The 25,636-nt window shown below is 62.7% G+C and overlaps 1 protein-coding gene across 5 annotated transcripts in view; it reads left to right on the top strand.

Moving 5' to 3' along the window:
* NDUFAF3 (NADH:ubiquinone oxidoreductase complex assembly factor 3) overlaps positions 1 to 25,636 on the top strand; it is a 54,071-nt gene that overhangs the window by 3,139 nt on the left and 25,296 nt on the right. For 3 of the 5 annotated variants that reach the window (XM_073350878.2, XM_073350875.2, XM_073350874.2), the window contains 2 exons: positions 24,653 to 24,742; positions 25,362 to 25,554. In XM_073350878.2, the coding sequence (XP_073206979.1) occupies positions 24,653 to 24,742; positions 25,362 to 25,554 (283 nt within the window). Of the gene's footprint in view, positions 1 to 24,019; positions 24,168 to 24,652; positions 24,743 to 25,361; positions 25,555 to 25,636 lie in introns of those variants that run through there. The other 2 variants (XM_073350876.1, XM_073350877.1) reach the window with 2 other exon arrangements.

Genomic DNA, 25,636 nt, shown 5'->3' with positions numbered 1-25,636 from the left:
GCTGCTCTGTACTCCCAAGCTTCAGCTATCCTGCTCCCTAGCATTGTGCTGGGAGGGGGGAATCCCTGCTCTGCACTGGCTCCACAGGGCCAATGAGTGCGCTTGGGGGGCAGGGCGTGGAGGAGTGTGTCTGGGGGGAGCTGTAGGGTGGTGCTGGGCAGGTGGGAGGTTTGTGTGTTTTGGAGTTCTAGGCAGTGGGAGGGTCTGTTGGGGGGGCACTGAGCAGTGCGGGGGGGTCTGTATAGGTCACTGTGTACTTGTGGTGGGGCTGTGGAGAAGGACACTGGGCAGTGGCGGGTGGGGGAGATCTGTGTTTGAGGTGCTAGGGAGTGGGGGTTCTGTGTGGAGGGTGGGGCTGTGGGTGGGGAAGCGCTGGGCAGGGATAGTGGTGCACAGGGCATTGTGCATTTGTGGTGGGAAGGTCGGTAGGGAGTGGCACTGGGCATAGTGGGTCTGGGGGGCGCTGGGTATAGAGAGTCGGGAGGGTGTTGGGCAGCGGGGCTGTGTGGCATGGCGTGGGCCTGCCCCCGAGGGGAAGGAGCATGCTGGCAGCACAGGGCTGAGCAGGCCAGCTTCTGCCGGTTTGTAAAACAGTGCCCTCGCACTGGGCTGGGTGAAGGGGGTCACCCCCACCATGCCATACCACATTTCCCCTAGCTACCCCCTAGCTCCAGGGACCAACCTCCCTGCACCAGGCTCCATTGCCCCCATAGGGGCCCACAAATAACTTTGGTGCCGGGCCCACAAAAGGTTAATCCGGCCCTGCCCACAATTTGAGTGCAGGCAATTTGCCCCTAAAGGCTCAGAATCCAGGGTGCAGATTAAAAGCCCCATTTGTTAAAACCATATGATTTTCAAAACCATCTTGTGATGTGTTGGAATCTGCTTCTGCTGTTTGAACATGTGGGGATGGGAATACTGAAAAGATGCCAGCTCTTCCACAATAGGCCGGGGCTTGTACTGCCTGAGATTGTGGAGCACAGTCCCCCGAGGGTTGGGGCTCCTTTCATAGCCCCGGTGTTCTTTCCACCTAGGGGACACACACAACGCTTGGAATTAGCATCAGGCAGGCAGTGTGTCTCTCTGAGGAGCTGACGGATTAAGACATGAAGGCCAGGCTCTTACTGAGAGGGACTGTGCTGCTCCCTTCAGATATGTCATGAATGTTGGTGTCCCCTCCCCGCCTTGACAGAGCTGTAATGTTACTGAGCTCAGATTGCTGAATGTGGAGACACTGTCCTGTACAGACCTCAGTTGTTCAGGGTTAGGTCTGTTTCATTTCTTGCTCTTGACCGAATGGACTATCAATAGTTGGGTTCTAAGGTGCAGCAGCCACACTTGAAGTCTACCCTGTCTGATTTGGTCGGATCCTATCCATTCATTGTCATCAGTCCTTAAAAGCCTCACATGCAGGTTTTGTTAAAGGAAGATGCCAGGACACCAAAGACCAGCTGAAATGTTTTCGTCACAGATTTCGTAGACTCTAGAACAGACAGTTATTTGTTTGGATTTTGTGGTGTTCACAACTCAGAAAATTAAACAATTTGAAACTGATCAGAAACAAAAGTGAAAGGGGCTAATCAGCTTCCTTGTCCAGCTGAGAGGAATGCAATCAGCCTGTGCAACACAGGGGCCAGGAAATGGGCTTTTTTCTGGTTAATGTATTATTTATGGCGCCCAAAAGGATGCTGAGCATTTTTACAGACCAAATAACTGCCCTGAAGTCGTTGGGAGTTCGGGACATTTGGCACCTCGCAGGAGCAGGCTCTCGGAGGTTAGTGGCAATATAGGTAGGAAATATGCTGCTTGTTGAAATCTGGAACTTGATAGTGTGTCTAACTTTTGGGCGAAGGTAGGTGGCTTGAATGTGACTGAACAGGTGCTGAAGTTGCTGACCTAAGAGGAACCTGCTAGCATCTGCTATGGGGACAGACACAGCTGTTGTGACCCTGACAAATCTGAGTGTGGGCTTCTGCAGCTTGGGCCTTTGACCCACTGAAGGACATGACCATGTGCTGGCCAAGTAAACCCATTACTGAAACTCCATTAGGTCTATTTCTTTCTCAGCCATAAAGGAGTTTGTCTGCAAAGAGAAACTTGCTCCAGCTCCTTCCACACACTCACAAGCCTGTTCCCTTCTCTGAGATCACTAATATTCTACACTGGCCTGTTCTCATGGGTGGGGGCAATAACTCACAGAGAGTACTGGTGAGGAGAGGGAGGCTGCTCAGGGGAGAGCCAGCACATCTCGTTAATCAGGCAGGACAGGAAAGGAGATAGACAACTATCAGAATGTGTGTCAGACTCTCCATTAGATCTTCACCGCTACGTTCCTCCTGGCATCATTTCAAAGGCCTGTTTATAGTCACAGAACCGAAGGCCTTAGAGCATTGTGAGCAGCTAGTCTGACCTCCCAATTCCTGTTCAGCAGAACTCATTCAGTCCTGGGATGGAACTTGGGCAGCCCAAAATTCAGGCCAGTTGAAGCCCACAACTGAAGGCCATGGTCAGTGGCTGAATTTGCTCAACAGGTGGCTTCCAAAGAAATTGGAACCACTAGAGCCACTCACCTACCCCAAAAAAACAACAGGGAATCCAGTGGCACCTTAAAGACTAACAGATTTATTTGGGCATAAGCTTTTGTGGGTAAAAAACCTCTACCCCTCTTCCACTTCCTTCCCCTACCTCATTCTCCTCCTCCCCATGTCTCTTCCCTGTGGGCTAACAGTCTGTGGGCAGAGCAGGCCCCGTGGGGGCAGAAGGGTCACTATCTAGGAACTTTATCCATTGCTTCCCAGTGGAGGATCTTTAGACAAAGAAAGACATATATTGCCCTGTCCTAGAGGGAATAAAACTCTTAGTCCTCTGCTGCCTGTAACAATTGTTAATATGCCTAGCACTTTGGTAGCTGTTTAATCTATAGATCTCAAAGTGCTTCACCAAGGTGGTTTATTTGAGCATGAGCTTTTGTGAGCTACAGCTCACTTCGCTCACGAAAGCTCATGCTCAAATAAATTGGTTAGTCTCTAAGGTGCCACAAGTACTCCTTTTCTTTTCACCAAGGTGGGTCACCGTTATTAGGCCCTATGCTGTTTGTGCAGTAGCTTGGTATTTTTGCAAACTGCAGAAAACCAGCAGAACCCAGAGGAGATGAGATGGGAATTTAGGAAGGGGGGATTTCACGACCCAAGCTGGAATTGACCACAGCTGCTGCACTTAGTCCGACTCTTCTCCACAGCAGACTGACTGCTGTGCGGTACAGTAGTGCCTAGAGGCCCAAAGCAAATCAAGGACCTCCAGCAGCAGGATCTAGAGGCAGGCCAAGGGGATTTGAAGCCTGTCAGCTTAGCCTTCTTTGTCACATTCTCCCTGCATCCTGGTCTCCCCTGCCACTATGGCACTGGTGGTTGGCATTGATATGGGTGCCCAAAGTGCCATTGAGCTCTCTTTCCTTAGGTGACATGTAGCTGATGCACAAACAGGATATTTCCCAGCAGAAACTTGGGGAGATTCGTTGGGCCACAGAACATATGAATGGCCATGCTGGGTCAGAACAAAGGTCCATCTAGCCCAGTATCCTGTCTGCTGCCAGCAGCCAGTGCCAGGTGCTTCAATGAGAATCAAGAGAACAGGCAATCATCAAGTGAGCCATCCCCTGTTTTCTAGTCCCAACATCTGGCAATCAGAGGCTTAGGCACATCCAGAGTGTGGGGTTGTATCTTGGCTAATAGCCATGGCTTGACCTATCTACCCTGAACTTATTTAATTAGTTTTTGAACCCAGTTATACTTTGGCCTTCACAGCATCTCCTGGCAATGAGTTCCACAGGATGACTGTGTGTTGTGTGAAGAAGTACTGCCTTGTGTTTGGTTTAAATCTGCTGCCTGTCAATTTCATCGGTGACCCCTGGTTCTTGTGTTATATGAAGGGGTAAATAACTCTTCCCTATTCACTGTCTCCAAACCATTCATGATGTTACAGACCTCTATCATATCCCCTCAGATGGTAGCTACAGAGTGTGTGCTGAGGCCTGGGGTCTGCCCTGCTTTCCCAGCCCTGGTGAGTGCTGCTTGTTATGAGAGCTGGCAGTCTGGCTCCCCTTGATATGTTGGACAGTCCGCTTTTGGGGCTCCATGTTTGCTCTGGAGATACTGTTGTTAGGTGTATAGTGCTCTCAGTGGGCCTGGTGCTACCAGGTGGGTGGAAGGATGAGCTCCCTGCCTCAAAGGGCATCTAAGCTAACGCTAGGCCAAACCCATGCTCAAAGGTCAGTAAGCCATGGAGGGCACGTGGGGCAAAAGGAGGGAAGATCCCACCTTGGAGCGCAGCTTCCCATGGGCAGTATGAGGGAGAGCTGATCGCATTGGGTTTGTGAGTAACAAGAAATGTGAATGAAGGGGTGTTCACTGGAGGGCTAGCACCAAGAGGGCTCTGCAGTCAGACAGCATGTCTGGCCAGTAGCCAGCCCTGGGGGTTGGGCCATGCTGGATCCCCCTGTAGCCACAGACCGGTTAGAGATGGGAGAGACCTCTCTGTCCCCTCCATGTCGTCTTCCCTTGCTTGACATGCAGCAAAGGTGCACTGCTCTCTGCACCACCACTCACAGCCAAGAGGTGATCTGAGAATTCCTGCTCACGCCAGACCAACTACTGACTGTCTGCAGTGACAGGAAGAGACCTGTGTGCCTCAGGGTGTTCCCCTGCTCCTGCCTAGCTCCAGCCTGCGGGCCCAGCCGTGTCCAACCTGAGAAGAGAGGAGAGGCAGAAGAGAGCGGTCACAAGGCAAGAGGCTGGATCTGCACATTTTCCACCCTTGCAGTGGCAACGCTCAGGCTCTAGTACAGATGAGGCGCTGTGCTAACCGCTGTGTGGTCTGGGCTTGCTCTGAGCAGGGTTAAACATCTCAGCGGTGAAAACTCCAGCACGACATCTGCACTGGGGCTTCCATCGTTGCTTCCCCTGGGTGAGATGTGCTGGTGGGTGCACAGTGCTGCGAGCTCAGTGCGGAGGGAGCAAAGTCCACCAGCAAAAGTACCCTGCTTTGGCTGCTCCCCTGCCCTGGGGAGTGCGCAGGAGCAGCTGTCCCCTGGCCAGCTGGGAGGCCAGGCAGGGGTTGCCTCAGGAGGGCTGGCTCTGTCCTGACTCTGTGGGTACCAAGGCATAGTGGCTGCAGTGCAGGCAGGGAGGAACCACTCCAGCCCCAGCAAGCAGCCCAGCTTCAGGGGACTCAGTAGGGCAGACAAAGGAGACGAGGCATTATTGGGAGTCAGGGTGCTGGCGGCACATGGCTCAGCAGGAGGCTTGGAGCTGTTGGGATGTGGTGATCAGGACCTCCTGAGGGTCTCCCCCAGTGCACGGATCTGCTGACTTTCCCATGATGCAGTATGTGGTGAGGGCATGCGAGCTGTCATGGACTTGGGAACTGACTCGGAACCAGACTTGGCACTTCCAGCTGAGACAGCAAAGCGAGGGGGCACTAGGAAAACAGGCCAACACAGCCTGGATCCAGGCCCTTTCGGGGGGTCAGTAGTGAAGACTGATGGCCCTGTGGGAGGCTGGGAGGGGTGTATCATCTCCATGGGACAGGCAGCAAAACGAAGGCCCAGACAAAGTAGTGGAAGGGCTGGAATAGAGCCCACATCCCCTGTTCAACTGCTAGACCAAATCTAGGAGTCCTTACGCCCAGCCTCCTCTGCCCGCTAGGTAACGTTGGCTGGGGAAAATGATGAGCCACGTATCAAGTCATTTTGCACATTGTATTGAGAGCTCTTCCAGATGCAGGCACACGTGGACTGAAGGCCACAGACCAGGAGAGGGAGTCAGTGGGAGAGCAGTCTGCCTTCAGTCACAGAGCTACATTCAGGCAGGGTGGGATCCTCTGGATCGCATGCTGGGCTAACGGCACTCAGTCTTCCTCCAGGAGGTGCCGAAAGAGCTTTGGACGGACACGACATTCCCGATGGCTCTCTGGCTGCTCGCTCAGCGGGAGTGATCGTGTCATTCCAAAGCAGTTTCTCTCCAGCGGCTGGATGGTGGCAGGGTCGCTAGAGTCTGTCATGTTCCAGCTCAGATCACCCACGTGGCTGCTTCTCCATGGAAGACCATGCTGCCCCCCACTGTCCTGGCTGGCTCCAGTGTCACCCTGGTTCCTACGCCTGGAGCGTGGAGAGCAGAGAGCGCCCCCCACCAGCCCCGTTTAGAAGGGACGAGGAATCTCAGGCAAACGTGTGAGCGCCCCCCACCAGCCCCGTTTAGAAGGGACGGGGAATCTCAGGCAAACGTGTGAGCGCCCCCCACCAGCCCTGTTTAGAAGGGACGGGGAATCTCAGGCAAACGTGTGAGCGCCCCCCACCAGCCCCGTTTAGAAGGGACGGGGAATCTCAGGCAAACGTGTGAGCGCCCCCCACCAGCCCCGTTTAGAAGGGACGAGGAATCTCAGGCAAACGTGTTCTGTGCTTGCCCCTCAGCTGTGCTGCTCCCTGCATGCCAGATTGCTGCCGTGGGCTTGCCTGCTTGTATCTCACTGCTGCCCTGCTCATGGCACTAGCTTAGAGGTTCTGGTTGGAGCTTCAGGTCCTCACTGGTCTTCCCTTGCCTTAGTTTCCCATTCCTCTTGACTACTGCTGCTTCCAGCCCAAACCTGGATCCAGCCCGCTGGGTGCCTGTGAGCACCTCCTTCCCTTCAGTGGCTGTCTAGGAACATTTCGTCTGCCCTCAGCTCTTTCCTTGGGCATCTGGGGACTGAGCTCAGGCAGCTTTGAAACCGAAAGGGCAGCAGGATCGTGAAGTGCTGCCCAAACTCTTCATCCCGGGCTGGAGGGAGCCTCCTGCTAGGGGAAGAGGAATTGGCTCTGGGTGTGTCCCTCCTGCCCAAGGCTGATGCCATGTCTCAGGGGAGAGGCACTGTGGGCTTGCTCTCCAGAGTCTGGACTCACCTGTGCCCAGTTGTGCCCTGTGGCATCCCATGATTTGGGACCTCGGGGTGTGCCACGTTACTTGCACCTGTGCACCACCTGCACAGAGGAGCTGCTACAGACAGTGCAGTCACCCACTAGCAGGCAAGGCCAGTCCGTTCTCCAGTAGATAATGGGAAGGTCCTTGTAGACACGACCCTGGGCTTTTCCCATCCACATCCCCCTGTGGCTCTGCCAGGAGTTCTCTATCTCCCAGTGCTGGGCTGGGTGGATCCCTCCTGCTGCGTCACTTTTCTGAGCACTAGTGCGTGCAAGGCCCAGCCTGTGGCGCAGAGCTGGGGAAGAGCCCTCCTCCATCCAGCCTGAGTTACACTCACAGCAGCAGGAAGCACGTGCATGTGTCTTGTGACTTCAGCCTCCTGCTGGGGTCCTCTCTGGCCTGCTGCAGGTGGCCACATCCACATTGTGGCCGGCAGCCAGTGGCTGCCGCTTCTGCAGAGACTCTTCTGGTGGTTTTCCCCCAGGAAATGCACAGCTATCTTTAGATAGCTAGAGCACGAGACTGCAGGAGAGCCCTGTGGACTCAGCCTCCTGCTGCTCAGCTGGTTCAGTGCCTGCAGTGAGGAAGCAGGGCCAGAGTTTGGGGGCCAGCTCCTCCCTGATTGAACCAGACCTCACTCATGTCAAAGGGAGCCCTGCTGGGTGGGGAGATGTATTGTGCCTCTCCCCTGCACATGCATGCCCAGATGCACTCTGGGACCTGCCTTTGAACTGCAACTAGGTTCAGTTTGTGGGGTGCCCACTTTGCCCCACCCAGCACGGCTGCTGCAGTAGGTCCCAAAACCACATGTCCTTTGAGGTGGGGCTTTTGAGTACAGTGGCAAGGCAACACAGTGCCTGGGTGGGCGTGTGCCCTGTGTGGAGTCCTCTGCAGGTCCCAGTTCAGGGTGGGGAACCGGCCACTTTACCCAGCAAAGTGCTGAGTGCCAGCCTGTCTGTCCGTCCCCTCCTCCCCAGGAGTGGGGTCTCTTGGCTTTGTTTGATGCTCCCTGGCTGGAAGACCAGTCTGCAGCCAAGCACCTGTTACAGTAACCGTTGGGTGGGACTGGAGGTTTCTCTTTCGCTTGTTCAGGCCCTGCCTTCACTTCCTGTTTCTCCCGCCTGCAGAGAGTCTCTGCTTCCCCAGCACAAGGCATGCAGCCACAGTGGCAGCCCTTGCTGTGCTCATTCATGGGAGTGGCTGCCCAGAGCCGCAGGGGCCCCACAGCAAGAAGGAGCCTGGGCATGTTAAAGAGCAGGGTTTAAAACTCCTGACTCCCACCACCTGGGGTATTCCAGTCTCCCTCATTCTACTGCTGTGAAGCAATACCAGCCCACAGACCAGCAGGGCCGCCGCCTCGTAGCCCTGGTCTGCAGCCCCTGCTATTCCAGCTCTCCCACTCCTGAACAGTTGGCCCCAGTTGTCTGTGCAGAGATTTTTGTTGCAAGACGGAAAGAACCAAATTCCCCTCAATCCAAGAGGTTACTGTGTAAAGCCATAGGCCTCACTCCCTGTCTTGGTGCGTTCCGTTGCTCTCACCCTAACTCACTACAGGAACTTGTGTGGTCTGTGTTCCTGTCACCCCTATGCCTCTATCCCACCAACTCTTGGCCCGTTGTTTAAAGCAGCCAAATAGCTGTCTGTGTAACTACCTGAGACTCGCCTGACTCTTGTGGAGTACACAGAGAGCAGCAAACCATCCAAGGTCCCTTTGCTCCGAGAAAGTCCTGCAGAGGCTGTGAAGGGAAGGAGTTACTTCTAGTCCATTAGAACAAACCATTATTACAAGGAAGAGACTTGCATTCTGTAACCCAGGAAGACCCAGTGCCTACCAGTAGCATGACCAGATGTCCCGATTTTATAGGGACAGTCCTGATATTTGGGGCTTTTTCTTATATAGGCTCCTATTACCCCCCCATCCCCATCCCAATTTTTCACACTTGCTATCTGTCAGTACCTACCTGTCAGTAATGTTCCTTGGAGCAGTGTCTCGGGGGCTTGGCAGAGAGCTTGAAAATGCATATGATGCTATGAGCCCTTGGTGTGAGGTTGCCCCAGTGCAGGATGGGCTGACAGATGCCCGGGCAGGAGAGCAGGTAACGAAATCCAACCGCAGCTGGGATGCTCAGAGGAAGACAGCTGCTTTTGGGATTCCGTTGCCCGCTGTCACGCTATCGAGTGGGCAGGTGGGTATCTGGTGCAACAATCCCCAGGAACCAGGCCCAGCAGAAAAGTCCATCTTCAGATTCCTGGGGTGGGTGTAGAGCAACAGACTAACACCATGTAAAATAGCACGGCTACGACAGCACTGCAAACAGTCAAACCGTCCGTGGGATACACCAAGGAGCGGACAATCACTTACCACAGCTGCCAACAGCGGGACCCACATGAGGGAGCGTTGAGACTGTCTTGAACTCACCAAGCAGCCTCTTCCCAGGGTCTACAAGCCCGCAGCAGATCACTGTAGGAAGAGGAACTCCTCCAGAATCAAGGCCTCATGAGCATGGTTAGTTAATGCTGCAGACCTATCACCGTCATGCAAACTAGCCATAGAAACTGTGTACATGGAGCAGAGAAGCCTCTGATCCCAGCCGAGGGGCCGAGGAACGGAGCCGCCCTACTCACTGCTGGAGCTGTGATCTGCTACGACTTCAGAAGCTAAGCTTCTCTGCGCAGGGTCAGTCGCTGGGTTTTAGAAATCCAGGGAGTGGCAATAAGTGGTGATGTAAAGTGGTGCTCATCCCTTGGAGTCATTAGTGAGCCCAGTGTGTGACCATGATCCTATGGGGCATGGGCTGCTGGAGGTGTCCTCTTTCCAGTAAAACCTGCCCAAGGGCCTGGCCACGCAGGGTTATTAAAGATCGCCTGGCGTGTGTTCTGGCCAAAGCAGCATGTGGGTAATTATGTTCTGCTAAATTCCTTTTGCCCTTTCTGTTCGATAAGGGATTCTTCTTCACTCCCCCCTGCTAAGCTGGTGCTGGGTGCTGTTAGAGAGTTTCTGTGCTCCACCCCAGAGGGGGCTGCATTCTGATGGTGGGTATAGTAATCTCTGTGAGCACATGCATGGTTTGTAAGGGACTGGCGTAGGGAAGGAGCTGTAGGGATACAATTGTAATGGGGGGAGAGGGATCTTGCAGCAGCTCCACTCCCTGCAGGAGGCTCCACAAAGAACAGGGCAGAATCACTGGCTATGGGGCAGAGGCCAGCCAGTGCAGTGCTGGAAGAGGTTCTGGTGGGGGAGTCAGTGTGTTGGTGGCAAGAAGAGGCTGGTACCGGCGCTGCTGGCCTGGCCCTGCTCCCAACAGGAGGGGCTCTGAACAGGATGGCTGAAGCTGCAAAGCTAGACAGCAGAGAACAAAGAGCTCACCTGGAGGTTGGTTGGGTAGTCCAGCCCTTTCCTAAGGAAGGAGCATCTGGCATTGTAGGAGAGGCTTGTTTAATGCCTGGAAACCCGAGACAGCCCCCCCATCCCCACCCCCAGTCCTTTCATCCTCGCTTAGGCACCTGTGGCTCCTGCTGATGGCGAGGGAGGGGGCCCAGGGGTGCTCAGCACCTCACACAGGCTGGCTGGCTCACACAGGGCGGGGAGACGCAGCCAGGGCTGCCAGTTTGAGCTGGGCAGTGGGAGTCAGGGTTCAGCTGCCGGTTGCTGAGCACACAGCCAGCCCCAGGGAGCAGCACCAGCGCTGGTAGAAGGAGGGTCTGTGAGGGGGGTTAAAGGGAAAGGGGGGTGACGAGCCCAGAGGAATTCCTGACCTGGCATCTCTTCTCTTCTGCGCCTCTCTGAACGTTTCACAGTCCGTCGCTAGCAAGGTGTGACCAGCCCCAATGGCCCCACGCTGCTCTGGCCTGCAGGCCACTGGCCCTCCACTCAGTAAGGGGAGCCAGCTCGTTGTGCCCTCAGTCGGGTCTCTGGGGGAGTCCCCTGCTGCACATGGAGGGAGGCGCAGGAAGTGAAGTTGCTCCCCCTCCCCCGCGTGCCCAGGGTAATTCCAGGGCAGGCTCTGAAAAGGGGCACAAAGTCAGCTGCGACCAGTGCCCGGACTCCTCAGCAGTGAGTCAGCCACAAGCTGGCACAAGGTAGGGCTTGGCTCTGGGAAAGATGGCGCTTGGAGTCGTCTCTGCCCTGGACCGTCTGTGCCACCCCGAAGGCTCCGGCGCTGCCTCTGATAGTCGTGGGAGGCCTGGGTTGGCGCTGACAGGGGCTGTGGAATGCCAGGGGCCTGAGTCCGAGCCTCGGGGCCTGTGAACAGTCGGGCCTGTGAACTCTGGCTGGCCTCCATGCGGCTCGATGTCAGTGGCGAGTCCCTTGGGTTTAGTGACAGGAGCGTGGTTTCAATGGGCAATGCTAGTGCCAATCCCAGTGCGTCGGGGGTGAGAACTGCCCTGGGACGTACACGACCAGCCGCACTGTCAGCAGGAGCCCGGAGTGCCATGGAGCCAGTTCCAGCAGGATCCCCTCCCGCAGTCCTTGGGCGCTGTGGCTGGGGTGAAGGATGCAGGGGAGGACAGTAGGTTCTGCCCGGAGTGGCTGGGGGCCATGCTAATCATGGGTTATTACTTGGGTGACGGTGTTGGCTGGAGATGTAGGCATGGTGCAAATACCTAGGGAGAGACACCCCAAGATTCTCTCTGCCAGCACCACTGCCACCATGCCCCCGCTTCTCTGCACCCTCCTCCCCCTCAGCTCTCTCCAGGCCCCCTGGTGCTGCCCACCCCCCTTCCCCCTCACCGCACTGGGACGGCAGGCTCTAGTGTAAATGTTAGCAAGCTCAGTGGGGCGGGGCAGACAGGCACTGAGGAGCCACATCTGCCCAGATTGCATCCCCCCAGTCCTGCTTCTCTTCCGGCACAGACCAGTCCTTGCCTGGCTTCCTGCTGTGTCCCAGGACTCCCTCAGCCCTGCCAGGAGAGGGCACCACTCCCAGTCCTGCTTAGGTGGCACTCACCAGACAGAGAAGCTGCCTCCTTAGTGGAGCTTCTCTGCAAACCCCCCTCCCCTGACAAGCTGGCGCTGCCTGGCCCCTAAGGTCTGGGGAGGGCCTGCCCGGCTAGGTGAAGCGAGGCAGCCTGTCTCCTTAGTCTGCGTTGTGCCCTGGCCCACTGCTGAAGTACCTACAGCTTGGGCCACCCGTCCCCAGCCCAGTGCAGCCAGGCTGAAAAGCGCAGAGGGTCAAATTGCAAATACCTAATTGTTATTCATCTGTCACTGGATCCTCCCAGGACCCTTCCCTGTAACCCCCCCCCCCACCGCCCCCAGGAACACTGGGCCAGGGACGGTGGGTGTGTGGGACAGGTGGGACATGGGGAGGCAGCTAAACACACATACACCGCTCCCTATCTAATCCCCCAATGGCATCAGTCCGGCTGCAGGCTCTTTGGAGCAGGGGCTCTGCCACCTATTTGCAACTCTGGAGTGCTGTATAACTAAGACACCATCACTGTAACCTGGGCCCCATCTCTGCCTGCCCCAGTGCAACAGGGCCAGGCAACCTTGCCCCCTCGAGCCAGTCCCCTCCGCTGTGCGTTCTCTCTCTGTCACCTGCCTTCGAAGCCCCCTCCCTGCTCTCTGCTGGCTGGGCCTTTCCCCACGGTGGGGCTGAGCGCTCTTGGCAGGCAGAGCAACTGCAAGGAGGAAATGCTTGTGGGGAGCTGAGGAGATGGGAAACAGGAACTGGAGAGTCAGTGGTGTGTGGGGCAGAGGGGAATCCAGACCAGCAACAGTAGCTTTGACACACTTTTCATGTGAGCTAGCTGCAGCTTGCAGCGACAGAGGAAAGCGCACGGCGCGGCAGCATGCACAAGTTCACAGCACTAGCTGCAAGGGTGCTCACGGTGTGGGCGGGATGGGGGCAGGAGAGCTGGGGGGAGAGCCTGGCTACTCTGATCCCAGACTCCCCCAGCAGGGGGCACTGGGGGGGGGGCAGGAGTGCCAGCCATGCGGGAACCCTCTCCCAATGGGGGGAACTGTGGGGAGCTGCTGGTTACTCCAGTTCTGGCCTGTCTCAGCAGGGCATGCCCAACAAAGACAAGTGTCCAGCGCTTAGCGGGGTGCTGGGGCTCAAGCCGTTTTTTTACTTTCGTAACGGACACGCCAGGCACAGAGGTGCCGGGGCTCTGAGCTGCCCAGCCTGGAGGTGCCGGGGCTCTGAGCTGGCACAAATTAAGCCCTGCAAGTGCCTGCGTTGGTAAAGTGTTCAGCAGGTCCCTCTCTCCGTTCCAAGGGTCAGAAGTGGGGCTAGGCTGGGAACCTTCCCCAGGGGAATTCCAGCCCAAGGGAGGAGTGACTAAGCTAGTGGTGTCTCCCCTAGCTCCGTGTATCCCAAGCGGTGGGTCACCAGAAGGTTTTAGAGGGGTTGCCGTGTCCGGGGCTGGATTAACCTGTCACCGGGCCCTGGCCTAGGCAAACACGCTTCTGTTGGAGGGGAGGCCCCAGGGTCGGACTCGTGGCCAGGCCAAACCCTGTGCAGCACTGTGACCCCGAGCACCAGGTCACAGTGCAGGGAGCCAGGGTAGCAGGTTAATCAAAGCCCCCCGTCCCCTTGCCCGGGGGCACTGGCTTCCCAACCTGGGCACAGGTAGGTGGGCAGCCTGCGTGCTCCTCGCTCCGATTCATTTCCGCCATTTTGCCCGGGCTCCCCGCCATGGGCCACACCCCAGCTGTGGTGCTGACAGCTTCCTCCTGCCCCCAGACACATGGCAGGGCCAGCCCAGGGGCACTTGGGATGCGTCCGGCTCCTCCACCCCTCACTCGGTTGCTCAGTCAGGAGCCCTGAACACCCCCGGGGCACAGGGAGCAAATAGGAAATCCTCAGGGCGGGATTCAAACCTGCACCGCAGCAAGTGGCTGGACAGGGTCAGGGGTCAAATGCCAGCCCCCGGCTGTGCCAGTCAAGTGCAGCTCTCCCAGCCAGGGCACCAGCTCCCTCCTCTCACCTGCCAGTCCTGAGGGCGGGAGTGTTGTCCTGTGCAGCCGTCCTCAGCCTGTGCCAGGTTCGGGAGCTTTCCCCAGCCCCCCGGGTAGGACTGGAGGCTGCGCGGGGTCCTCTGGGCACCAGGCTCCCCTGCTGCGCCCCAGCCCCCCACAGAATGCTGCATGGGGCAGGAGGCAGCCCAGCGGGGCAGGAGGCAGCCTGGCAGGGCAGGGCAGGGCAGGGCAGGCCTGCAGCCAGGGCTGCCAGCTGAGCGTGGAGTCCGCTTGGGTGGCCCCAGGCTGCCCAGAGGCAGAGGCAGGGCTGGGGGGGGAGGCGGGCTCCTTCCCTCCCTCTCCAGCCGGTGCCCATCCCTGCTTGCCAGGCTGCCCCTCCAGCTCTGGCTGCTTTATGCAGAGACGCCCAAGGCGAGTCCCTCTCGGGAAGCCCAGGGCAGCCAATCATGGACTAGCCCCCCTCCCACACACACACTCACTTCCCCTTTTCAAGCAGCAGCAGTTTCACTTTTGCTATTACTCTGCCCTGTTCGCCCTGTGCTGCCTGGCGAGGCCGGGTGCAGGCTCGGGCTCCCCCAAGGGCAGGGAAGGGCAGCCCCTCGCTCTGCCTCCCTCCTGCTGTCTGTGCTGGGGGCTGGTCATCCCTGGCTGTGCCTGCCCCTCGCACAGAGCCCAACCCTTTCTGCAGTGCCTGGCCATTGCCTCAGGGCACATGCAGGGGCTGTTGGCGGCAGTGTCTCTTTCCGTGGCTTTGGCACAGTTGTGTCAGGTGCCAGGCTTTGGGTCCTGAGCCAGGACCAGGGCTGGGGATTTCCATCTGCCGCAGATGTTTACAAACCAAATGAACTGAAGGTTGTGTGATCCCACTGCCCCCTTGCTGGGAGCTCAGCTGGGGTGGGCCAGGGAGCACATGGGCCTGTCTCCCCAGCCCTTCAGCTGGCCTCAGCACCATTCAGCTTGGGTGATAACAGAGCCAAGCTGGGTTACACCCAGTCTAAAACCTATGTTCAGTCTGGGAATGGAGCTGGGCTGAGACAAGAAGGATGTGGAAAAATGGGAAAGCATCCAGCGGAGGGCAACAAAAATTATTTGGGGGCTGGAACACATGACTTATGAGGAGAGGCTGAGGGAACTGGGATTGTTTAGTCTGTGGAAGAGAAGAATGAGGGGGGATTTGATAACTGCTTTCAACTACCTGAAAGGGGGCTCCAAAGAGGATGGATCTAGACTGTTCTCAGTGGTAGCTGATGACAGAACGAAGAGGAATGGTCTCAAGTTGCAGTGGGGGAGGTTTAGGTTGGATATTAGGAAAAACTTTTTCACTAGGAGGGTGGTGAAACACTGGAATGCGTTGCCTAGGGAGGTGGTAGAATCTCCTTCCTTAGAGGTTTTTAAGGTCAGGCTTGACAAAGCCCTGGCTGGGATGATTTAGTTGGGATCGGTCCTGCTTTGAGCAGGGGCTTGGACTAGATACCTCCTGAGGTCCCTTCCAGCCCTGAGATTCTATGTTCCTTTAACCCCACCATGGTCATTGCCAAGTATTTGTGCTGCCACGATTCTGCACATAGCTGAAAGCCTCTTCCCATGTCGGCCTCCCCACCCCCTGGGGGGATAGACTCTGCCATGGGACTGCTGAGATCCATGACCAAGGGTCGCATGGGAACCTACAACCATTGTACACCATGCTCTCGCCAAGTGCCTTCCCAAGAGCTCCCCCCGCCCTCCCCCCCCCCGTGCTGCCGGGTCCGGTGGGCCAGGGTCACTGTCACCAAGTCGCTGGGCCTTCAGGGTTTGAGGTTGGGTCATTCTTGCAGCTGCCAGGGCCCCACTTACCTAGCCAGTCGGGAAGCTGAAGTGTGCATGTACTGTGTATGTGGCCATCAGGAGCCTTTGTTCCCAAGAGGCAAAGTGAGCCATAGGCTGGGCTGGAGACGTGGAGATGGCAGGAGGGTGAGTCAGCAGGGAACACGGATCTAGGGGGACTTCTACACTGAACCTGACACAGTGGTCCACTCCACTCCTGCTGTCTGAATGTTCTGTGGCTGGCTTCGCTCCCATTCTTGTCCACAACTAGGAGCCACCAGTGGGATGCACCCATGAAAAAGGCTAATGCAGTCCTAGGTGAGGTATTTCCAGCAGAGACAGGGAAGTGTTAATACCTTGTACAAGGCACAGGGGAGACCTCATCTGGAATGCTAGGTGCAGTTCTGGTCTCCCATGTTTACAAAAGATGATTTCTAGCTGGAATGGGTGCAGAGAAGGACCACTAGGATGAACTGAGGAATGGAAAACCTGCCTTATGAGAGGGGAATCTCGGCTTGTTTAGCCTGACCAAACGCAGGTGAGGGGAGAGCTGCTCGCTGTCCAGCAATCCATGCGAGGGATAACACCAGGCAGGGAGAGGAGTTATTGCAGTTGAGCGAAAGTCTCTACTGGAAATTAGGAGAGGGTTTCTAGCTATCAGAGGAGTGACGTTCTGGAGCAGCCCCCGAGGGGTGCAGTGGGGGCAGAAAACCTAACTGGCTTCGAGCCTGAGCTTGAGAAGTGTCTGGAGGGGCATGGTGTGATGGGGCTGCCTATGATGGCAGGGAGCCGCTCTGCGACTGCTAGCAGGAAATATCCCAACGCCCGGAGATGGGACACGAGCTGGGGAGGGCTCTGGGTTACTGCAGACAGTTCTCTCCCAGGTGGCTGGCTGCTGGGTCTTGCCCATGTGCTCAGGGTCTAACCAATCGCCAGGTCTGGGGTCAGGAAGGAACTTTCCCCTGGGTGAGCTTGGCAGACACCCTGGGGGAGTTACGTCTTCCCCAGCAGCATGGGGCACAGGGCACTGGCTGTTTTGAGTTCATGTCAGTGGTGGAGTCTCACTGAAAGGTTTTAAATCTGGATTTGAGGATGTCAGTGACTCAGCCAGAGGCTGGGGTTGATCCCTGGAGGGGGTGGGTGAGGCTCGGTGGCCTGCACCATGCAGGGGATCCATCCCTGTGTAACACTGAGGAACGAGGGGAAGGGGGAGAATGGGACAGCACCACTGCCAAAGCCTGAGTCAGAGGAGGGCATCCTTGTATTTAGGGCACTGGCCTGGGACCCCCAAAGTCTGCGTTCAGTCCCCAGTTCTGCCCCAGGCTTCCTGTGCAACCTTGTGCTGGTCCCTTCATAGTGCAGCCCCTCAGGTCTCCTCTGTGTAACATGGGGGGAGAACTGCATGCCTCACAGGGAACTTGCAGAAATGTCCTTTGGGAGGCTACCCCAGCAATGAGGCCATGGAAAGTCCTAGAAATAACTATACCCCGAGCCCGCTTGTGTACGGTGCCAGGGAAAGCAGCTGGTGTGCGGAGCCCCCAGTTGTGCTGAGCTTTCAGGGCTGGCTAATTGCAACTTGTGGCATTGGGAGAGGCGGTTCCGCCCTGGCAGGGTGTAGCCGCACAAGTCAGGGGAGGCGTCTTGAATAACACTGACAGGCAGAGAGGGACGGAAACTGGCATATGGGACCTGACCCAGCCCAGCCCTGCTGCTGTTTTACAGGGACAAGCAGGGAAACCTGAGCCCGAAATCCAAGCGGATTAGCTGGCTTGGGTTTCTGCAGTGGCTCAGGTCCAGCTTGCAGGTGTTTGGTGGGGAGGGGGTCTGCCCCCAGCTTCACCCACAGCCACTTTCCTGCTTTCCCAAAGCAGCCCTAGGCTACTTGGATCCAGTGCAAGCCCCTTGCAGACATCTTGGGGGGAGGAGGGGAGTAATGGAGGTAATTGTAATCCCCTCTTTGTCCCCACAGAGCCCAGGTGATGCCCCTCAGTCCCCAGGAGGCAGGGGAAAATATCTTTGCTGCTTCTGGAGGGGTGGGGGTGTCTGTGAGGCACAGAGAATCTGGGCCAGAGCACAGCATTGAACCCAGAGCGTTTTAGCCACAAGGACATCCTGCCTGCCTAGCCACAGCCCACAGGGCCTTGTGCTGAGCACCCGCAAAACCCACACCCCAGGGGTCTCCTTCTGGACACCGTGTTTCAGCCAATGTGATGCCCTCCTCCAGCAGAGTGCTAACGGGCGCCCATGCTGCAGTCAGGCAGTGCAGGCCTGTTTGCGAGAAGCCGCGGGGATTTGTACAGGCTTGCAGGTGTGTAGTGCAGTAAGGAGAGGAGGTTGGCTTTCCAGAGAACAGTTTGCAGCCAGGCCCCATTAGCCTTTCTTTGTCCTCAGTAAGGAGCGTGTTCAGCCTGTGATCAGGGCGAACTCTGCCCCTGTGCTAAGGCAGCATTGGTGTCATTGAGCAACCTGGCCTGGCTTTGGAACCAGTTTTGGTTTGGAATGTCCTGGAGTTCTGTCGCCATCCCAGTGAGCAGCGCCTGGCCGCACTGTCTGCAAGGCCCCTGCCTTTCGGAGCTCGGCTCCTGGAGCCATGACCCAATCTGCAGAAGTCCTGGGCCTGCCCCACCCATGCAGTGGCTCTGAGGTCAGGAGCTGGGCCAGCAAAGCCCACCTCTCCAGTGCAAGAGGTCCCGGCTAGCACTCAGCCCTCCTCCAAAGCTGCTTTGGCTGTCTTTACCCGTGATGCTCTGTGCCAGGGCTCTCCTCAGTTGACCATCCCTCAGGTGGGCACTAGCCAGGGGCCAACGTTGAGCCCCCAGCCCATCTCCCCTCAGGCAACTGCGAGGCTAGCTTGTAAGTGATCTGTGCAACCATCTGCCAGCACCGCCCTGGGAGGGGACAAGCCGGCACTGCTCTGCTGAGGCTGAGAGACTCATTGTCCATTAATTGACACCTGGGAAAAGCCCCCTGGTCCCCAGGGGCAGGTGCTTTCCAGCAGCCCTGGCACTTGGCTCAGCCCCACCCTAGTGAGGGCTCAGGTGTGGGGGAAGCAGTGCCAGGTCCCGGGGTAGGAGGACTAGTGAAATCCACTCCAGGCTCCTCCTCTACTCTGGCCAAGCAGACACCTGGGGGGCTTGCAGGGAAGGCTGCAGGCCCCATGTCTGAGCAGCCCTGATGCTGCCGTTTGGCTGCAGGGGACTGACCATGCCACAGCAACCCTGGCCTGGGCTTGGGGAGCACCACAGCCCCCCAGTGCATAGGGGTCCCCCGCCCCAGCACACCATGAAGGGACTGGGAGAATGTGCAGAGTGGTAGTGGGATGCCTGGAACAGAGCAGTGGGTCTGGGGGCGGGGGGCCGGCGCGGAGCAGTGGGGCTGGGGGCAGGTGGGGCCGGCGCGGAGCAGTGGGGCTGGGGGCGGGGAGCCGGCGCGGAGCAGTGGGGCTGGGGGCTGGGGGCTGGTGCGGAGCAGTGGGGCTGGGGGCGGGTGGGGCCGGCGCGGAGCAGTGGGGCTGGGGTCAGGCGCGGAGCAGTGGGGCTGGGGGCAGGTGGGGCTGGCGCAGAGCAGTGGGGCTGGGGGCGGGGGGCCGGCGCGAAGCAGTGGGGCTGGGGGCCGGCGCGGAGCAGTGGGGCTGGGGGCAGGTGGGGCCGGCGCGGAGCAGTGGGGCTGGGGGCCGGCACGGAGCAGTGGGGCTGGGGGCGGGGGGCCGGCACGGAGCAGTGGGGCTGGGGGCAGGTGGGGCCGGCGCGGAGCAGTGGGGCTGGGGGGCCAGCGCGGAGCAGTGGGGCTGGGGGCGGGTGGGGCCGGCGCGGAGCAGTGGGGCTGGGGGGCCGGTGCAGAGCAGTGGGGCTGGGGGCGGGGGGCCGGCGCGGAGCAGTGGGGCTGGGGGCAGGTGGGGCCGGCGCGGAGCGGTGGAGCTGGGGGCAGGTGGGGCCGGCACGGAGCGGTGGGGCTGGGGGCAGGTGGGGCCGGCGCGGAGCAGTGGGGCTGGGGGCTGGTGCGGAGCAGTGGGGCTAGGGGCAGGTGGGGCCGGCGCGGAGCAGTGGGGCTGGGGGCGGGGGGCCGGCGCGGAGCAGTGGGGCTGGGGGCAGGTGGGGCCGGCGCGGAGCAGTGGGGCTGGGGGCAGGTGGGGCCGGCGTGGAGCAGTGGGGCTGGGGGCTGGTGCGGAGCAGTGGGGCTGGGGGCGGGGGGCCGGCGCGGAGCAGTGGGGCTGGGGGCCGGCGCGGAGCAGTGGGGCTGGGGGCAGGTGGGGCCGGCGCGGAGCAGTGGGGCTGGGGGCCGGCACGGAGCAGTGGGGCTGGGGGCGGGGGGCCGGCACGGAGCAGTGGGGCTGGGGGCAGGTGGGGCCGGCGCGGAGCAGTGGGGCTGGGGGGCCAGCGCGGAGCAGTGGGGCTGGGGGCGGGTGGGGCCGGCGCGGAGCAGTGGGGCTGGGGGGCCGGTGCAGAGCAGTGGGGCTGGGGGCGGGGGGCCGGCGCGGAGCAGTGGGGCTGGGGGCAGGTGGGGCCGGCGCGGAGCGGTGGAGCTGGGGGCAGGTGGGGCCGGCACGGAGCGGTGGGGCTGGGGGCAGGTGGGGCCGGCGCGGAGCAGTGGGGCTGGGGGCTGGTGCGGAGCAGTGGGGCTAGGGGCAGGTGGGGCCGGCGCGGAGCAGTGGGGCTGGGGGCGGGGGGCCGGCGCGGAGCAGTGGGGCTGGGGGCAGGTGGGGCCGGCGCGGAGCAGTGGGGCTGGGGGCAGGTGGGGCCGGCGTGGAGCAGTGGGGCTGGGGGCTGGTGCGGAGCAGTGGGGCTGGGGGCAGGTGGGGCCGGCGCGGAGCAGTGGGGCTGGGGGCCGGCGCAGAGCAGTGGGGCTGGGGGCAGGTGGGGCCGGCGCGGAGCAGTGGGGCTGGGGGCAGGTGGGGCCGGCGTGGAGCAGTGGGGCTGGGGGCTGGTGCGGAGCAGTGGGGCTGGGGGCAGGTGGGGCCGGCGCGGTGCAGTGGGGCTGGGGGCCGGCGCGGAGCAGTGGGGCTGGGGGCAGGTGGGGCCGGCGCGGAGCACTGGGGCTGGGGGCAGGTGGGGCCGGCGCGGAGCAGTGGGGCTGGGGGCCGGCGCGGAGCAGTGGGGCTGGGGGCCGGTGCGGAGCCGTGGGGCTGGGGGCTGGTGCGGAGCCGTGGGGTAGTGGGGCTGGGGGCTTGTGCGGAGCAGTGGGGCTGGGGGCAGGTGGGGGCGGCGCGGAGCAGTGGGGCTGGGGGCGGGGGGCCGGCGTGGAGCAGTGGGGCTGGGGGCTGGTGCGGAGCAGTGGGGCTGGGGGCAGGTGGGGCCGGCGCGGAGCAGTGGGGTTGGGGGCTGGTGCAGAGCAGTGGGGCTGTGAGCGGGGGGCAGGCGTGGAGCAGTGGGGCTGGGGGCAGGTGGGGCCGGCGCGGAGCAGTGGGGCTGGGAGCTGGTGCGGAGCAGTGGGGCTGGGGGCGGGGGGCAGGCGCGGAGCAGTGAGGCTGGGGGCAGGTGGGGCCGGCGCGGAGCAGTGGGGCTGGGGGCCGGCGCGGAGCAGTGGGGCTGGGGGCAGGTGGGGCCGGCGCGGAGCAGTGGGGCTGGGGGCTGGTGCGGAGCAGTGGGGCTGGGGCAGGCGCGGAGCAGTGGGGCTGGGGGCAGGTGGGGCCGGCGCGGAGCAGTGGGGCTGGGGGCCGGCGCGGAGCAGTGGGGCTGGGGGCGGGGGGCCGGCGCGGAGCAGTGGGGCTGGGGGCAGGTGGGGCCGGCACGGAGCAGTGGGGCTGGGGGCCGGCGCGGAGCAGTGGGGCTGGGGGCAGGTGGGGCCGGCGCGGAGCAGTGGGGCTGGGGGCCGGCGCGGAGCAGTGGGGCTGGGGGCAGGTGGGGCCAGCGCGGAGCAGTGGGGCTGGGGGCTGGTGCGGAGCAGTGGGGCTGGGGGCAGGTGGGGCCGGCGCGGAGCAGTGGGGCTGGGGGTGGGGGGCCGGCGCGGAGCAGTGGGGCTGGGGGCCGGCGCGGAGCAGTGGGGCTGGGGGCAGGTGGGGGCGGCGCGGAGCAGTGGGGCTGGGGGCTGGTGCGGAGCAGTGGGGCTGGGGGCAGGCGCGGAGCAGTGGGGCTGGGAGCAGGTGGGGCCGGCGCGGAGCAGTGGGGCTGGGGGCTGGTGCGGAGCAGTGGGGCTGGGGGCAGGTGGGGCCGGCGCGGAGCAGTGGGGCTGGGGGCGGGGGGCCGGCGCGGAGCAGTGGGGCTGGGGGCTAGTGCGGAGCAGTGGGGCGGGGGGCCGGCGCGGAGCAGTGGGGCTGGGGGCTGGGGGCTGGTGCGGAGCAGTGGGGCTGGGGGCGGGGGGCCGGCGCGGAGCAGTGGGGCTGGGGGCTAGTGCGGAGCAGTGGGGCGGGGGGCCGGCGCGGAGCAGTGGGGCTGGGGGCTGGTGCGGAGCAGTGGGGCTGGGGGCAGGTGGGGCCGGCGCGGAGCAGTGGGGCTGGGGGCTGGGGGCTGGTGCGGAGCAGTGGGGCTGGGGGCGGGGGGCCGGCGCGGAGCAGTGGGGCTGGGGGCTAGTGCGGAGCAGTGGGGCGGGGGGCCGGCGCGGAGCAGTGGGGCTGGGGGCTGGTGCGGAGCAGTGGGGCTGGGGGCAGGTGCGGAGCAGTGGGGCCGGGGGCAGGTGGGGCCGGCGCGGAGCAGTGGGGCTGGGGGCAGGTGGGGCCGGCGCGGAGCAGTGGGGCTGGGGGCTGGTGCGGAGCAGTGGGGCTGGGGGCAGGTGGGGCCGGCGCGGAGCAGTGGGGCTGGGGGCCGGCGCGGAGCAGTGGGGCTGGGGGCAGGTGGGGCCGGCGCGGAGCAGTGGGGCTGGGGGCCGGCGCGGAGCAGTGGGGCTGGGGGCAGGTGGGGCTGGCGCGGAGCAGTGGGGCTGGGGGCTGGTGCGGAGCAGTGGGGCGGGGGGCGGGGGGCCGGCGCGGAGCAGTGGGGCGGGGGGCAGGTGGGGCCGGCGCGGAGCAGTGGGGCTGGGGGCTGGTGCGGAGCAGTGGGGCTAGGGGCAGGTGGGGCCGGCGCGGAGCAGTGGGGCTGGTGCGGAGCAGTGAGGCTGGGGGCGGGGGGCAGGCGGGGAGCAGTGGGGCTGGGGGCGGGTGGGGCCGGCGCGGAGCAGTGGGGCTGGGGGCAGGTGGGGCCGGCGCGGAGCAGTGGGGCTGGGGGCCGGCGCGGAGCAGTGGGGCTGGGGGCAGGTGGGGCCGGCGCGGAGCAGTGGGGCTGGGGGCGGGTGGGGCCGGCGCGGAGCAGTGGGGCTGGGGGCAGGTGGGGCCGGCGCGGAGCAGTGGGGCTGGGGGCGGGGGGCCGGCGCGGAGCAGTGGGGCTGGGGGCAGGTGGGGCCGGCGCGGAGCAGTGGGGCTGGTGCGGAGCAGTGGGGCTGGGGGCAGGTGGGGCCGGCGCGGAGCAGTGGGGCTGGGGGCAGGTGGGGCCGGCGCGGAGCAGTGGGGCTGGTGCGGAGCAGTGGGGCTGGGGGCAGGTGGGGCCGGCGCGGAGCAGTGGGGCTGGGGGCAGGTGGGGCCGGCGCGGAGCAGTGGGGCTGGGGGCCGGCGCGGAGCAGTGGGGCTGGTGCGGAGCAGTGGGGCTGGGGGCAGGTGGGGCCGGCGCGGAGCAGTGGGGCTGGGGGCCGGCGCGGAGCAGTGGGGCTGGGGGCAGGTGGGGCCAGCGCGGAGCAGTGGGGCTGGGGGCCGGCGCGGAGCAGTGGGGCTGGGGGCAGGTGGGGCCGGCGCGGAGCAGTGGGGCTGGGGGCGGGGGGCCGGCGCGGAGCAGTGGGGCTGGGGGCGGGTGGGGCCGGCGCGGAGCAGTGGGGCTGGGGGCAGGTGCGGAGCAGTGGGGCTGGGGGCCGGCGCGGAGCAGTGGGGCTGGGGGCGGGGGGCCGGCGCGGAGCAGTGGGGCTGGTGCGGAGCAGTGGGGCTGGGGGCAGGTGGGGCCGGCGCGGAGCAGTGGGGCTGGGGGCGGGTGGGGCCGGCGCGGAGCAGTGGGGCTGGGGGCAGGTGCGGAGCAGTGGGGCTGGGGGCCGGCGCGGAGCAGTGGGGCTGGGGGCGGGGGGCCGGCGCGGAGCAGTGGGGCTGGTGCGGAGCAGTGGGGCTGGGGGCAGGTGGGGCCGGCGCGGAGCAGTGGGGCTGGGGGCGGGTGGGGCCGGCGCGGAGCAGTGGGGCTGGGGGCAGGTGCGGAGCAGTGGGGCTGGGGGCCGGCGCGGAGCAGTGGGGCTGGGGGCGGGGGGCCGGCGCGGAGCAGTGGGGCTGGTGCGGAGCAGTGGGGCTGGGGGCAGGTGGGGCCGGCGCGGAGCAGTGGGGCTGGGGGCCGGCGCGGAGCAGTGGGGCGCAGGGGCCGGCAGACCCTGGGCAGCACCAAGCGCTCCCGAGCCCTGCGGGGAGCTCCCAGCGCCGGGCAGCAGGGGGCAGCAGCGGGAGCGGCGGCAGGGCCCGGCCGGCCGCTCTTCCCGCCGCGCTGCTCCTCGGCAGCGTCTGCAGGCCGCGTAAGCGGGGCTCGTGCAGCCGGGTCCCTCCCCCGCCGGTGCCCCTCACTCCCGACCCGCAGCCCCCCCCCCCGCTCCCCCCGCCGGTGCCCCTCACTCCCGACCCGCAGACCCCCCCCCGCTCCCCCCGCCGGTGCCCCTCACTCCCGACCCGCAGACCCCCCCCCCGCTCCCCCCGCCGGTGCCCCTCACTCCCGACCCGCAGACCCCCCCCCGCTCCCCCCGCCGGTGCCCCTCACTCCCGACCCGCAGACCCCCCCCGCTCCCCCCGCCGGTGCCCCTCACTCCCGACCCGCAGCCCCCCCTCCGCTCCCCCCGCCGGTGCCCCTCACTCCCGACCGACAGCCCCTGCTACCCCAGCCCTGGGCTCTTCCCGCCGGTGCCCCTCCATCCACCCCCACAGTGCTCCGTGGTTCAGCCCAGGGCTCTCCCCACAGCTGGCGCTGGTGGTTTCTCGGTGCGCTGGGGTTGCCAGCTGCGGCCCCGCGGCTCTGCCCTGACCCCTCTCTCCGTCTCATTGCAGCAGGATGGCTCTGGCCTCTGTGAGGATGCTCTGCCGCAGGGGCTTAGCTCCTAGCTGGAGGCTGGCAGCTGCCAGGAGAGCCCCGGACTGGTAAGGTCGGGAGCGCCCCGTGGGGCCCAGCACCACGTCTCCCTGGATTTCCCTTGGTCCAGCGCGGGCCTGACCTCCCTCTGCCTGGGAGAGGCCGTCCTCAGCAGCTAGCAGAGCCTGGCCACTGTGGTGAATGAGGCCAGGTCCAGGCTGGCCGGTGCTCTAGCTGCAAGACAGAGCTGGCCAGCAATGCCCATGGCCCCTCTTACCCAGGCCCAGCTGCTGCTCCTGCACTCAGTCATAGAATCATAGAATATCAGGGTTGGAAGGGACCTCAGGAGGTCATCTAGTCCAACCCCCTGCTGGAAGCAGGACCAATCCCCAATTTTTGCCCCAGATCCCTAAATGGAGGATTGAACTCACAAGCCTGGGTTTAGCAGGCCAATGCTCAAACCACTGAGCTGTCCCTCCCCCCCTGCGTGGTGGGGCTTGAGCTGGCCACTCAGAGGCTGTCTGGGAGCCTTCGTCAGCCCTGCGGTTATGAGGCCCTTCACGGCAGTAGGGGAGCCAGCCACCATGCACAGTGGGGGGAGGTCTCTGCCCAAGGGGGACTGCGGGTGAGGAAGCGAAGTCTTGGGGCTTTTGGCTGGTGGGTCTCAGTCAAGCCTTCCTGTGACAGGCAGCCTCGCCGGGGTCACCGCCTCACCCCTGCAGATGACGAGCTTTACCAGAAGACAACGCTGAAGGCGCTGGAGCGGGAATCCTCCAGCATGATGTTCATAGACAGCTACAGCAGCCGGGGCTTCACCATCAATGGGGACAAGGTGGTGGGGCCCTGCGCCATCATCCCACGTGCCATCCTGCAGTGGAATGTGAGTGCCCCAGGGGTCCTCCCCCTCCCCACAGGGCCTGGGCCTTCAACTCCCCACTGTGTTGAGCTCCTAGGCCTGGGGC

This window comes from Lepidochelys kempii, chromosome 7 (genome assembly GCF_965140285.1).
Source record: "Lepidochelys kempii isolate rLepKem1 chromosome 7, rLepKem1.hap1, whole genome shotgun sequence".
NCBI classification, from domain to species: Eukaryota; Metazoa; Chordata; order Testudines; family Cheloniidae; genus Lepidochelys; species Lepidochelys kempii.
The sequence above is the reverse complement of the archived record's forward strand: the minus strand, read 5'-3'. Positions and strand labels throughout refer to the sequence as shown.